The sequence below is a fragment of the Athene cunicularia genome (genome assembly GCF_003259725.1).
Source record: "Athene cunicularia isolate RWA chromosome 4 unlocalized genomic scaffold, athCun1 chr4_part2, whole genome shotgun sequence".
NCBI classification, from domain to species: domain Eukaryota; kingdom Metazoa; phylum Chordata; class Aves; order Strigiformes; family Strigidae; genus Athene; species Athene cunicularia.
Window position 1 is genome coordinate 22,377,608 of NW_020799099.1, and position 15,038 is coordinate 22,392,645.

Genomic DNA, 15,038 nt, shown 5'->3' on the forward strand with positions numbered 1-15,038 from the left:
ATTTATAGCATGGCTGCTTTGTAAACCAAATCCCTGTTTTGCTATTAAGAATAAACTCAAAATTTATTTAAAGATTAACCCATTCAATCTGAACTGTTTCTCTGAAACAGAAAACAGGTATGCAGAATGATCCCATAAAGAATTGTATAGGCATGTTTGACAGCTGACAGCATCTTTTTATATTAAAATGAATAAGCTTCTGATTACCATTTTCAACTATGGCCTATGATAAATGCATGTTTTATCATTTACCCTCACTTACAGCTTCTTTTGAAAGGTTACATACAGATACTTCATATCTAAAATTTTATCCATTTGTCATAAAATGTAGAGAAGCATTACTGCCAATAAGAAGATATACAACTGAAGAGATTCTCAAGCTAATTTATAGAATTATTTAAATGTCACCACAGTTCTCCTTTTCTTAAGAACAGAAATGTGAAACTATTGGTTTTGTTTATCCTGTTCTGGAAATATAAAAAAACAACCTGAAAGCATACCATTATCATAGATGATACTATTGTCACAAGTTCAGGTTACATTCTGTGTTTTATTCCTTTATTTGAATATTTTAATTCATCTTGACTATGACTTCTGGGCCTCCCAACATTTGGAATCAAATATGCATTTGTGAGCTTGAGTTATTTCTTTCTCTCCTGTATTGCCTCACCTACTTCACAGCTTTTGCAGTTTTTCCTTCCTGTTTACAGAGATTTTCTTGACAGTAGCTAATAAATCATTGCCCCTTAAACATGCTGCTGAAGTTTCCATAGAGCTGGAGGTTTCTAAATTACTATATAAATACACATATCTTTTTGCTCTGCATATCGGCTTTTGAAATTGAATGAAGCAGTGTAGCAAAATCCTCTGAAGAATACAGCAATGACTCCTCCTAAATACTACCATTGTAACTCCCCAGCACTGATTTGCTGAATTCTGTACCATAGCATGATGCAAGAAGTTTTGTTGCAAAAAAAATGTTCTTCATCCTAAGTGTTAGAGAAGTGAATTTTACACATGAATACTCTTTTAGATTTCTCTCAGAATTCTTTTTACTCCCATTCTTTCCTTCTATGCCTGTTTTGCCTCCTGTAACTCTTTTTGCACCTGACTGTAAACTAGAATAAGTAAGATTTAGAAGAGCTGACAATGGACAAGGTGGCAACTTGTTTTCAATGCCTAGCCTTGGAGAAAATCCATAATCCTTATGTAGGCATCTAGATTCTTTATTTGTTTTTTAAGAGTGCTTCATAAACTGTCTGCTGAAAGGGGAGGTAACCCCCTCATGCTAGAGCTGCTGACTCAGGAATGCAACATTTTCATCCATGGGGTACTGCAAGGCACAGCATTCTCCCTGGCAAGGAAGAAATTCCCATCAGATCTTGGAGAGAAAGGCTGAAGCCTCTCACTCTTGGGAGTGAGAAGGAGAAGTTAGACACCTACAGTATAATTTTTTAAAAATATTGTTTTCATGTCCTCCTTAGCTGCATGACTGAAGTTGCTCGTCTTCAAGCTCCAGTAAGAGGCCTGGTACTGGCAGAAGGTCAGGGAGAGCAGAGCACTTGCTGCTCACCCTGATGATACTGTGCCACTGCAACAGAGAAGATTTATGGGCTCAGAAAGAATACAAGTGATATAGAGCATAATTTAAGACCTCTGAGGTGAGGGCACTTACTAGACATTAGTCCTAAACTGGCATTACAAAGATCAGCAATTGACTAAAACAAGAAACCGCATTTAAAGTGAGGCTGGCCACTAGAGCTATGTGCAACTGAGGAGAGGAGAAGAAGAAGCGAGTAAAAGTTTGAATAACAGTATGGGTATTTAGATCTTGATTTTACCCCAAATCCTCCTTAAAATAAGGTATGATTTAATAGCAACTTTTGTTTTGATCCTCATGTTTATAATCTCTAAGTTCTATGCAGGTCAGCTGAATGAGCAGTAACAACCTTTTTTGTCCATCATGGTTCCTTCTCTGTCATACTGCCCAGTTAACTTCTGTATTTTTTCCCCAATTACTGACAAATACATTTGACTACATTTAACCATTACATCTCTCACTGATTCCTCACCAACTTGTTATTTATTTGAAGCAAGCACTATACCTCTGAGCAGACATATATACATGTGGGTTTTTTCTACTTTATGGTTGGACTCAATGATCTTAAGGGTCTTTGCCAAACTAATTGTTTCTACAATAATATACATTAAAATACTTGAGGAAACCAATAAGGATTGGTTAGACAACCTAGTAGAAGCACATGTTTTCCCCTATGAAATATGTGAAATGAAAAAAAAAAAGTTTAAGAAGTGAAACAAAAGGAACCAAAATAAGACAGAATTGCTACTTTGGAAATCCCTAACTACTGACAATTTCAAAGGCCCATCAGCACTCTGTGAATACTGTGACGGTGAGCATGGGAAAAGGCAGTACATTTTCCCAGAATAAAGTTTTATTCATATTGATCCTGTGTAAACTCACTCACTTCCTCCTTCAGGAAATGACCTGAAATGACAAGCCACAAACACCTATTCTTATCTTAAAATGTAAATTGTTACCAAAAGGCAGAATGTCCCACTGAGAAGCAGACCTGGGGCCTTGGACATAGACATCCTTGTCCTTAAGACCTCCTGTGGTGGTGTGCACGTGGATCTGTTCTCCTCCAGTGGAAAAAAATCTTGATGGCTAATTAAGAATGCATAAATAGTATCTGTGGGAGAGATACATTTTGGAAGTAGTAATTGGCATGCTGTCAAGCTTTGATTTGCAGTTATATTGCATGACAGACATACGGCTGGAAAGAAGAAAACATTCACCGCCTCAGCCTACTGTAGTGTCTTCTTAAATAGCTTAGATGAGTGGCAATGGAAATAAAGTGATTATTCCAATTATTAAAGGCTCACAGGAATACATTGAGCCATGAGAAATCCACCTGCATTTAATAAACTGCTTGAAATTAGAACTGCAAAAAACAGCAAGAGAGTCAATAGTTCTATGAAGTTTAGGTGACCTAACTGCAGCAGCACAGGGCAGCAGCATGTACCAAGCAAATCGGGACACGTTCCTCTTCCCAGTCTGTGCCGACAAACACCAATTAAGAACTCTAAAGGACTCCTACTAGACTTGAAAACAACAAGAATGACACTGAAATTGACCTTGAATATCATTTATCTACTGTTTAGATTTACTGAAACATGCTGCCCTTTGCTTCTATCCTCTGGCATTTGTCCATTACAGTGGTGTGCCAAAGGTGAATTGTTTCATTAAGATCTGAAACAAAAGGGACCAATGCTCTGAGTTACAAAAATTAGTCTTTTTGAAAGATACTATAATGTAAATAGAGAACACCATGATTCAGTGCCTGCACTTAATTCCATTAAGCATTCATACTCCCAGTGCATTTCAAATTCACCTACAGGCACATTTTCAGAGAAACTTGAGTAATATTTTCTTTATGAGATAAAATTACGGATAGATTTGATTTCTTGGTTTTCCACAAAATTGTACAATTTCAGCTGCTTCATGAGTGGAACTAGAGAGATCTCGTTTAAGTTAAGTCTTTGGGGGTTTGGGAATTTTTTAGAATTTAGTACGCTCTGCATAAATCTAAAACAGTCTCTTCAGAAAATCCCCTGGCACATTTTTAATGATCTGGGTGAAAAAAGCCTTTGAAATCTCATCATTTCATCACAGAGTAACATCTCTATAACCTGAAATACCAATGATATACTGTTTAATGAAAACGTACAGCATTAATTATATGACAGTCCATTCTCATGAACAAATTCTTATATATCTCAGAAAATAATTAAAACCAGCACTGATAAAAACATTAAGTATTTAAATTACAATAGCCATATCCATACAGTCACAGTGAGGTTGCTCAAATTGCCAAGATGTGACCAAAGACGAAGGTTTTAGAAGTGAAAATACACAGAACAAGAAGTTCTGTAGCATAGGCCAAATACAAATAGTACACCTTGCATAGCCTCATTTAGTAGTTTACATCTAAAAATGCTAGCATATTCTATGCAATCATTTAAGGGATATTTCTGATATATAATACACAATTAACTATAATTAATATTATATAATATATAATACTAACTACTATAATCAGAGAAGGCTTACATTACCAGGACCGGAATTTAAATGACAGTAGCTACACATAAATTTTCTTTTTCTCAACTCACTGCAAATTCATGAGCAAGACAGTATAATAACACTTTTTTGTGAATTGTCCTACTCTCTTACTAGGCAACATATATTGCAAAAAATAGGTAGAATTATTTTGTAGATTATTAGCACTGTTATAATTAGTGCTACAAGATGAGGCTTTGCTGTTTGTTCTCAGACTGTTCACAGAAGCAAAATCCAGACCAAAGTATTTCATCCAGATCCTGTTCTCCTCCTCCATTATCATATATCTTCACTTTCAAAATAATTTTCAGTGCCTACAATTTACTGAACTTTGACCAACAGACTAAAGATTATTTATGCTTAAAACCCCCCACAAACAGCTGCTGGAATTATATGGTCCTCAACTTGAAAAAGGAGCTGCTTGAACTTCAGAAGTGATCTTGAGATTGCAAAACCCCAGTAAAAGTGGAATGTGTAAATTCCCAGATTTATATCTTATTTTAAGTACACGACAGGTATACTATGCACCTTTGTGACCCAAACACTCTTTACTATGTGGAATTGTCTCTACCAATTTGAATCGAAGAATGCTTGCAAAAATCACCAAACCTACCAGTGGAATTACACTCATACAACTATTTGTACATCCATTACACCTCTAGTTATCTCAGTGTTTCCAGTTCTTCCTTCTCTAGAAGGTCATTGTTCAAAACGAACCAATTTTTAATTATTTAAATCAAATTACATTTGTGCTTTTGCAAAATGTGATTCTACAGGTACCACAACAAAGCTATTACCTCACATGATTACCATAACTGAACCATGATCCTTATCCATTGGCTTAATAGTGGCAATTAATAGCTAATTTTATATCCCACATCTCTTACCTTACAAATAAGTAAGGAAAATCCATTAAGGTAATGTAATTATACAGGTTGGAACATAACAAGGAAGCAATGTTAGTTCTTTTATGTTTGACCCTGCAGTAATGTACCTTGGGAGTTTGCATGCTTGCAGCTATTTAGGACCACATCTTCTTTATGGCAATAAACATCCTGAATAACGCTATGTAAGCTTGTCAATGAGGGGCTGAGATGAACCTTAACAGCTCTAAATGTTATCACTCAATACGATAAAATGTTGTACAGATAAATCCAGCTATTTCAGAGTTTACTTTAAAAGAATTACTTGCCACTTCATTTTTTTGACTTCCTAATGTTTATTACCATTTTACAGTCTGAAGTTGAAGGGACAGACAAAACAGCTTCTGCTTTCCTAGCAGAAGAGGAATTTAAACATGAGAAAATTATTATGCTGTTAAAGTTGTTGCAAAGACACTCAAGATAAGAATGGAAAAGCTGAGAGATGACCTAAGAGCCTAGAAATAGTCATACGTTAATTTTCAAGATTTTTCTTCTCATTCAGAAAATGTTATACCTCTGGCTACATTATGCTTGGAGTCATAAGGACTGTAAGTTGCTCCAAAATAAATGTTGAATAGAAAGAACTGGCATTTCAAATGTTGTATGAGATGTGTCACCATCAGAAGCAACTGGGCTATACTCATTTTCACCATCTCTGGGTTTAGTAAGATACATTTAGAAAGAACACTTTCTTTCTTATTTCTTGTAAGAATGCTTAGAAACACATCAATCATGTTTAACATGTCCATGTATAATAAATGTGCATAAACTCATGAGCTCACATTCATTAATTACATTAATTTTTACTCCTGAAAACGAGGTTGTAAAACATGGTTTTCCACTATCACCAACGACAGCTTACTTGCAACAGCTCGTTAATGAAATTTTCTTCTGTCAAAGTGCAAAAGTAATCAAGGTACAAGCCAGTGATGTTCAGAAATATCATTAGAAAGTTATAAAAATTTGCATGTAAATGAGTATCTTCAGGATCTTGCTACTTTTTCAATAATAAATAAATAAATAAACATCTAGCCATATATCAATCTGCACAAAACATGTTTCTGAAAGCCATATAAACACTGATGAATGACAGTTTGGCTACTTAGAACTAGAACAATCAGGGGAGACAAAAGTACTCATTGATTCATCAGTCTTTACAACTACAGAGGTGAAAACTACAGCTGAGTACGAAGCATTTAATATAAATTGTTCACAATCACAATAAAAACTAACTGAATAACGTAGCGCAGGGATTTTTCAAAAATGAAACTTCATCGCAGATGTTAATCCACTAAAAAGATAACAGAGTCCAGGCCATGACCTATGGCCATCAAAACCCTGCGTAGTAGTGCTCTCTAGATCATAAGAAAAACAGCACTTTGTTCAAGAGTATTAGATTAATTTTTTGTAAAAAGAAATTAATTTTAAAAATCGCTCTTCTGCAGAAATGTTAGTTCATATCCAGTGGGAAAGGAAGAGAGGAAGAAAAAAAGTTAACATAAAAGAAATATATGACCATGCACAACACTGAAAACGTTTGAAAACACACATACATGTTTACAGAGACATGTGACACTGTACCTGGTGATGTGGGGAATTGCCTTCACACGGTGGTACGATTACACAGACTGTAATCAAGAATGCAACACATGACAATGGAAGGATGGAAGGAAGAAGAAAGAAAAAAAAAAGAAGAAAAAGTATTAAAACATATATAACAAAAATGAATGACTAGAACCTTCACGGACATACCAAAGAAGACCTATAAACCAAACTAATATTCTTTGCAGACTTAACTCTGACATTTGGTTACTTTACACTTGTAACTGCAGTAAAGACTCTGGACATAACATTTCAGTTGATATTACCTTCCATTATTAGAGTATTACAGTCTGTGGACTGTCATCAGAGTGCAATTGGGTTTTTGTTGTTGAGTATCTCGACCTTACACTTACATTAGTTTATGAACACATAGAGTGAGGTGTTCAACACTTCTGCAATCACTCGAGAAAAAGCTTGGTTAAATCAATATGAGAAGAGCCATTTAAAATTTATCTTAAAATTCAAAAAAAGGATAGATGTTTTTATATATATATAAATATATATATTAGAAACACCTCCACTAAAACTTCACCCCCAAATATATCTTCCGTTTAACAGCATCAGTCCCACTACTTTGTGAGGAAGAAACAAATGGAGAGATAAGAGAAGCACAGATCACGCCAAGCTCTGACTCTCGGGTTCAGTGTGGTACCTGAGGGGAGCTAAACACGAGTGGTGTGATCCATCTGCTTTCAGAAAGCCCAGTCCAGGTGTGATTTGGCTTTAGGTGAGTTTGGTTCCCCATAATGTTATTCTTCAGCCGAAATACCACTTAGGAGGTTCCTGTTGTTTCTTTCTTGTTCTTCCTTCACTGCTGTGCTTAGGCTCCCTCCCCCTAGAAAAGGCCGTAGTGTAACTGAAGGGAAGGGATCTGCTGTGGTTCAGGGAGCAGGGATGGGAGGCAGCAAAGGGAAGAGACCTCATTAACCACTGTTGGCCACAAATCAAGGGCAAAGTTAAGCAGTAGCAAGACCGTTTCACAGCTCCCATAGTCAGCCTTTCAAGAGATACGCAGCCAGAAAAATAAGACTGCATATAACCTCGAATTACAGTAAACCATCATTTTTAATCTGTCATTTATATATAGTGTTTTAATTACCTCTGTTACACTAAAATTGAATTTACAAATTTTCAGATACTTTGGTCCACTTAAGGAGTAGATTCAATTGCCAAGATGTAATCACTGATGAAAGGCATTAATAGAAAGACATATAAAAGGAATTACACTATAAGGATCTGCTGTTGCTACTTATTGTAATTTTTTTGTTGTTCTTCTTTCTTTAAGGGTACAGATTACTGACTGTAGAGGGAGGAAAGGGTTGCATATTTAACTGCAGTGACCTCTTATGTATAGACAGTGCTCAATATGAAAGAAGCTAAGGGACTGCTTTTCTAGATTCACAATTAGAAATACAACCATAAGGACTGGGCTCCTATTATGCTGGGGTTTTTTTAGTTAGAATACAGGTTCATGAGAAAATAAAGATGTTAATATTACTTGGATTGCTGAATCTTCAAATCTCTGGAATAATCTCTCATTCTGAATATCAATTTCTTAGAGAGGAAAATACTAGCCTAAATATAATAAAAAAAAATGCTACTACATTTGCAAAAAAAAAAAATATTTGTTGAATTGGTACTCCTTTGTTTACCAATATTATCTGTATGTCCTCTGTTAATATCACATTATTGTATGTGTATACTATATAGGTTTTATATATTGTATATTTTGTATACACACAGATCATGCTCATTTTCTGAACACTATCTAACTATGAAAATTTGGAAATAAATGTTAAATTTAGGACATTAGTCCTTTAATATGAGAAGCAAACAAGCAATAAATTAATTATAAAATTTACACAATTTTATGCATTAAGAACTGAGTTTGTATCTGCCTTATGTGCTATGTAGGGGTTTTGGTTCATGTATTTTACTAGTGTAATTTGAAAAGCAGGACAAATGAATAAAACTGAGAAACCAAATACAACTAAAGCAACCACGTAACGATGAAAAATATAATCCATTTCTCCTGTTACTCAGCTGATTTATCTGAAAAATCATTACTATTTTCAAATTAATTTAAATTACTTTCTAAATCAGCAATAATTAGATCATAGACTGAAATTCCATGTTTCAAAGCAAAATTGCTACATATAATACAGCCAACTGATGGTTCAAAGTGAAATGTGGAATCACTGCAAGTTGATAATTTTATGCTATCACTCTCCTTGCTGCACCATCACAGCTTTCAATTACCAAGAAAATAAATCTAAAAATAAAACACAGAGCTAAAACCTAGATTCTCACAAAAACTTATGTTCTAAAGTCACATATAAATCAAAGAAGTGAAACCCATTGTAATAGCATACGAAGTGTCAAGGCACCAGGATGAAACAGCAGTTCAATCTACTGATGCAGGCAGCAAAACTACTGTGATATCTTCCTAATATTTTCATTAAAACTGGGAAGCTTGGCAGTAGTTTCAAATAGAGATTCTGCTAAAATTTTCATGGTAGGTCAGTAAAGCCATGATTAACTGATAGAAGTTAAATGCCTTCTACTACTAATTGGATATCACTAAGGACTGAATGAAAACCCTAAACAAATGGTGTTTAACCAAGTCACCTATAACTGAAACTAAAAATTATTTTCAAGAACTCTGTTGAGGACTGATAAGGGATGATCTCATGAGTAAAAATAATCCCAAATGCAAACCAACAGAAAAATCAAGATTCAAATTCAGCAAATGGCTGTGTTCAAGTGGTCCTGCTGAAGCCACCCAAAGCTCTGTCACAGTTTGCTTGGCTACCTGAACAGATGGGCTTCAACGTGGACTGACAGAGCAACCCGAGGCAAACCCACTGTCATTAAAATACACATCACATTCCTAGGCTTTGGTTTCCACCTTAGATTTTATTATCACTTCAATAAAAATATGAGACCAGAGAATAATTTAGAGGTGTCCCTGAACCCCCCTACTCTTCCATCCTTTGTATGGGGACCTACATCATATTCCCACATGGATATATCAATACTCTAGAGGGGCTGGCACATCTTTTTACCTGCTGTTGAAATTCACTCATAGAGAAATTGTGCTACTTATTCATTCATTTTGGTAGTCTAGAGGAAGTCCTGGAAGGCATTTTTTCCTCTTTTCCCACAGTCCTACAGAGTCTGTTCTCACTGCTGATGTGGACATTGTTAGCAGCTGTAAGATTTAAAAGGCAAACACCAACATGAAAAGGTACAAATCCCTAAAAAAAAAAAAAAAAAAAAAAAAAAAAAAGCAGAGGATCAGGGGAGTGCCATCCAGCAGCAGGATCAGCTGCTCCAGGGAGCAACTGAAGGGGACTCTTCCTCACCTGACTGGCTCAAAGGGACTGAAAACAACATGAGATCAATTTCTCTGAGGATTTTTTTGTCTGACACCATTTCAGCTCTGTCAGTCAGCAATGTTCTGTGTTCAGTGCATCAAGTAGCAATTTCTTTCATTAATTTCTGCTGAGTAAATTCTGTTCTACATGTCACTTCCCATTCCTTTGCACTGATTCCTACCCGTTTGCCTATGAATTAATTCAGAATCCTTGTTAACTACTGCCCTACACCATAAACTACTTTTCCCAGATGAAATCATAAGTGGTTGCCTCAAAAAGATATGTCTTGTTTCCTGTTTTAGAAAGTCAATTTGTTCTTTTCCCGATGTTTTCATGCATTTTCTTTCATTAATATCATCAGTAATACATTTCTTGGTATGTCTTAATTTGAACAGTTCACAATTGTCTTGGCTACATCTCTTTACTGGGGAAGAAAAATGTTTTTCTCTAGAAATGTCCAATAACCACTTGGAAACCTTCCATAAGAATCATTGCAAGATGAATGTTTATAAATACTTCTTTGATATAAATAGATTTCCTGACACTTTATAACAAACCTCCAAATTAAAGATATAGCCCTAAATAAATATCTTAACATTTTGTAAAACAATTCATATTATCTCTCCAATGGAGCATGGATAGTAAGTCTTTTGGCATGAAAGAAAGTAGTTACAATTAATTATTGCTATGATGGTTAACCAGCATGCAAGTACTGAGCATTTAATCTTTTGTCAACAAATTTTATATGGCACTGTAAAAGCGAGACATTTATAGGAAGGCTGGAAAAAGACTCATATTAGTAAATGTTCATGAGGGTTAACTCCACAGATAGTGACAGCACAGAAACTGGAGGTTAAAGAAAAGGATTTGTGAGTTTGGCCTCGCTGAAAGTTTTGAATGCTTGGGGAAAGTGACAGGACGCAATTTAATGGGCAGGCTCACAAGGATTTGTTTTCAACCTTGAGACTGAGAATGAGACTTTTACATTTAATTCTCAAAGCAAGGGATCAAACTGTGTGGCGAAATAACTCCTCATATATATCATGCTTGAGTACCTTACTTCACAAGTGGGCATACTGATTTTAATTAATCAATCCATTTATTTCCAGTAATTTTGCTGACTGGAAAAAACCTCCTTTCTAAACTCACTAAGTTCCTCTTTTAATTTGCCTTTTGACGTAAAAATAGGAGTGCTTTGGGCATTAGAGATTCATGCACAAGATACCCTTTAGCTCTACACAGTCACGTCCTCAGTAAAACACAACAGCAATCCAACTGTCCTGTAAAACTAGAGTTGGGTGCCAGGTACCTTCAAGAAATGGCAAGAGAAGCAGGCAAACACTGCGCTTTATGCACTATTTTGGCAAGCACCTGCATCTAGCATCTTCTACGAGCCCCTGTTTGAAGCCACAGAGTCTGCTGACATTGCTGTATTAAAACCATATCTGAAAAGTAGAGTTTGCTTAGCTGCTTTATCAGGATAGTGATTAACATTACTCTGAAGTTGTTCTGGGCAAAGAATGAACTTCCCTTCATTTCCTCTTGAAACCTCAAGGCTGCTACTTAAATTCATTGGTACACTGCAGCAGCTATTCAAGAGGATGAATTAGTTTTGCACAGACTTTTATAGAGATTTCATTTCATCAGAATTATCCCCTCCACCCACTTAACACTAGTACATACTTTCTTATTGAAATATTGTATTGCTTCTCACCATATAAAACCTAAACTCGACAGCAGTGTAATTGCAAAATGGTATCTAATATTTCATCTTCCACCAACCCAGAGGATAAATATGTAGAACCATATCTATCACTGGTTCATCCCAAACTGTTACTGTTATAATATAAAAGAAATGAAGAAGTTATACCATCAAAAATAAGACTGACTGAAGAAGAAAGGACTAAGAAAATTGCTAGTAGGATTCCATATGGAGTCCAGTATACATCAAGTCCTCCTTGCATTGCAAAGGATGGTGAATAGCATTTTTTTGTAAACAGGATTCTTCAGTGAGCCTAGACCCTCATCTGTGTTAAATAAAGCAAATTCTTTGAAAGCATTTCAAAATTTTCAGCAATAAAAGCCTGTGAAAAGCATGAAAAATGCAGTTAGGTACCCTGATTACACTAAGCTAGCGTAGCAGCTAGGACCTACTGCAGACTGCTACAGTTTATAACATGCTTGTGGTTTATACTAAGCTACTCAGGGGAGAAAGGGAAAGCGGCAAGAGAATAGCTCTCTTCCAGCTTCCACACTGATGTGGACCTAACTCCAGACCTATTTATGAGAAACATTAAATTTTTTAATAGACTCTAAAAGTCCTTTAGAGTTTGTTGACCATTATGAATTATGTGTAAATGTATAGAAAATACCCAACTCTGCACCATACAAAGATTATCTCACGTAATGCAAACTCATTTTAAAAAAAATAAAATAAATAGTGGTGGAGAGAAGAACAATAATGGAAAAATATCAAAACACCTCAATGATTATCGTGGGTATAGGAGAATCCAGCATGTCAGTCTGAACAAATGTGTGAACTTCTGAGAGATTACTTCAGTTGAAGCAATGGATGTTTGCCTTCTCAATACACTCAACATCTCGAAGAATTGGTCCTTGAGGGACTTTTGTTTGTTTGTTCTACAGAAAATTCCTAATTGGGAGTGAATGACAAATCGGGGGCACAAGGGATCCCAATGGGTGAATTTTGTACATTTAACTTGTACAATGTGTCTAAACATTCAGCTTGCAGCAATTATTTCATCAGCTCTAGTACAAGATCTTGTTTTTTACTGTGCTAATGAGTTGAGCGGATGTAAATTAAAAGATATTGCTCAGAAATAAGATGTGTCTCATGTTTCTCTCTGAGGATACCGATCAGACAAAAAAAAGTTGTTGATCTTACTTCGAACATTTCACTTAATTTATATAATTCCTTCTGGAAAGCTTCCCCCTTCCCATATTTATTCATACTTTCTATAGCATAAAATCATAGTTATGAATTTTAAGTTATGAAAAAATTGCAGGATTTTTTGATATTGTATTGGCCATAGATCTTGCATTAACTGCATAATAAGGACAGTTATAGACCAGTTATAGTTCTGGTCTTTAACTATAAAAAAACCCAACCCAGTAATACCAGAAAGAAAAACAAAGAGAGACCTATTGGCAAAACTGAAAAGATATCTTTTTGTAGGTATCTTCCAAAAGATCATACAACAGCATAATGTTGAAAACTATTATGCAATAGCAACATGGAAGTGTCACGCATATATATTTTAAATAATTGCATAATTGTGATGACTTTTCAATTTACATGCATACACCCCATGTCCTCCATGGAGGAGGTCAGAACATGACAATTAGTTACAGCTGTCAAATAGCATGGTTTTATGTGCAACAGCGTGCCCTGTTATTAGCTCAGTTATTTCACTGACCTAGAAGGCCATATTGAGCACATTTGCTTTTTTTTACTGAGATACAGACACACAGACTCACTCTCTCTCTTAGAATTTATCTTCCAAGCCTAGGCTTGATAAAAATCTACCTGGGTTTGCTAACTCTTTTGAATAATAGGTGGCACAGATTTGTAAAAATGCATGTGCAAACACTTTGAAAGGTATTCAAGTTTTTACGTCTGGATTTCCTACTGAAAATCATCCAAGAGTTATGGCAATATGTATACTGTGATTTGTACCATCTTGCTAATTCTTCTGTTCAGCCTCACGGCTAAGTAGAAGAGTTTTCATCATAAAAGTTTCAGAAATTGGCAATGTCCGAGAGTTTGAACTAAATGCCATTTCCATCCTTGATGATGCTGTCAGTTTTATGAGCTGTGGCACACAGAGAATATATTGCACACTTAGAGCATGCTCAGCAGTGTTATTTTAAAACCGTGACAGGTGTACAGCCCCAGCAGGATCTCGCATTACAGAAGCCAGAGCAACCCTGCCATACAGCTGATCCCTTTGTCCAAGAAGACAGCATATCACCCAGGAAAACCAACAACCCAAACCCATAAAATTCCTCCACCTATTAAGTTCCTACTGAATTCCAGTTCAATTTCTACATCTCATTCTGCAACTTGTAATGTCTTCATGAGACAGACACAATTACAGAGATGCTTTTCATTTACCAGGTACTCATCTGTAACAAGAGGATAGAAAACATACAGAGAAACACTGTTCCTAACAGAGAAGATTGGTCACTTGATTTGGTATAGCATGACTAATTCGCTGAACAGGTCTGAAGTGCTCTGAAGTTCACCACCTTTAGAGTAACTTGCAAACACACTACTTTCTTCAAGTCCATCCATGATAAAGTCAACAGAAAAAGACAGTGAGTGGGAATCCGCTGTATGTATTTCCAGCGAAAATTTGATGTAAACAAGTGTCAAGGGTGATGAATACCTAAAAGTTGAACTGCTATAATTGAGAAAACATTGTGGTAGGATGTTCAGTTAGCATCTCTCCCATGCATTTTTTTTTTTTTTTTAATCCAATTATCCATCAAACAATAATCTATCTCCTGGTGAGAAAAATGAAATTGTGCCTCTATATCAAGCAAAAATTCATATGAGAAGCAATTTAACCTTCTGAAATGACATTTCACTCATGACAAAGTTATTTATTTGGTGAGAAGGAATAATTGGTTTTGAGCATTTTTCTAGTTTCTAACCCAGGCAGACTTACTTTCTTAAACTGGCTTTTCACTCGTAGTGAAAAATATCAACTGTCTTTCAATGTTAGGAGGCAATATGTTTATATTTTGGTTGGTTGTTTTTTTCCTTTTCCATTGCTTGTTATATCATATATCAGATAGCCCCAGGGATGTCTGTTCACAATATGGAACTCCACTTGTGAGAGCAAGAACTTCTGAATTTCCTGGAGATTCAGGATTGGAGACAGCAGGACTGGATAGGTGTTTAAAGCTGTCACAGGTAGAAGGATAAAATATGTTTCTCCTCATGTTCCTCTTTTATGAGAGTGACACAAA

The 15,038-nt window shown here is 35.6% G+C and overlaps 1 protein-coding gene across 3 annotated transcripts in view; it reads right to left on the reverse strand.

Annotated features, from left to right (window-relative positions):
* Positions 1–15,038, reverse strand: part of CCSER1 (coiled-coil serine rich protein 1) — a 646,489-nt gene that overhangs the window by 104,632 nt on the left and 526,819 nt on the right. The window contains exon 10 of one of the 3 annotated variants that reach the window (XM_026847666.1): positions 6,646–6,692. The exons of the other annotated variants lie outside the window; for them this stretch is intronic. Coding sequence (XP_026703467.1) covers positions 6,646–6,692 — 47 coding nt within the window. The remainder of the gene's footprint in view (positions 1–6,645; positions 6,693–15,038) is intronic. 3 annotated transcript variants of the gene reach the window in all.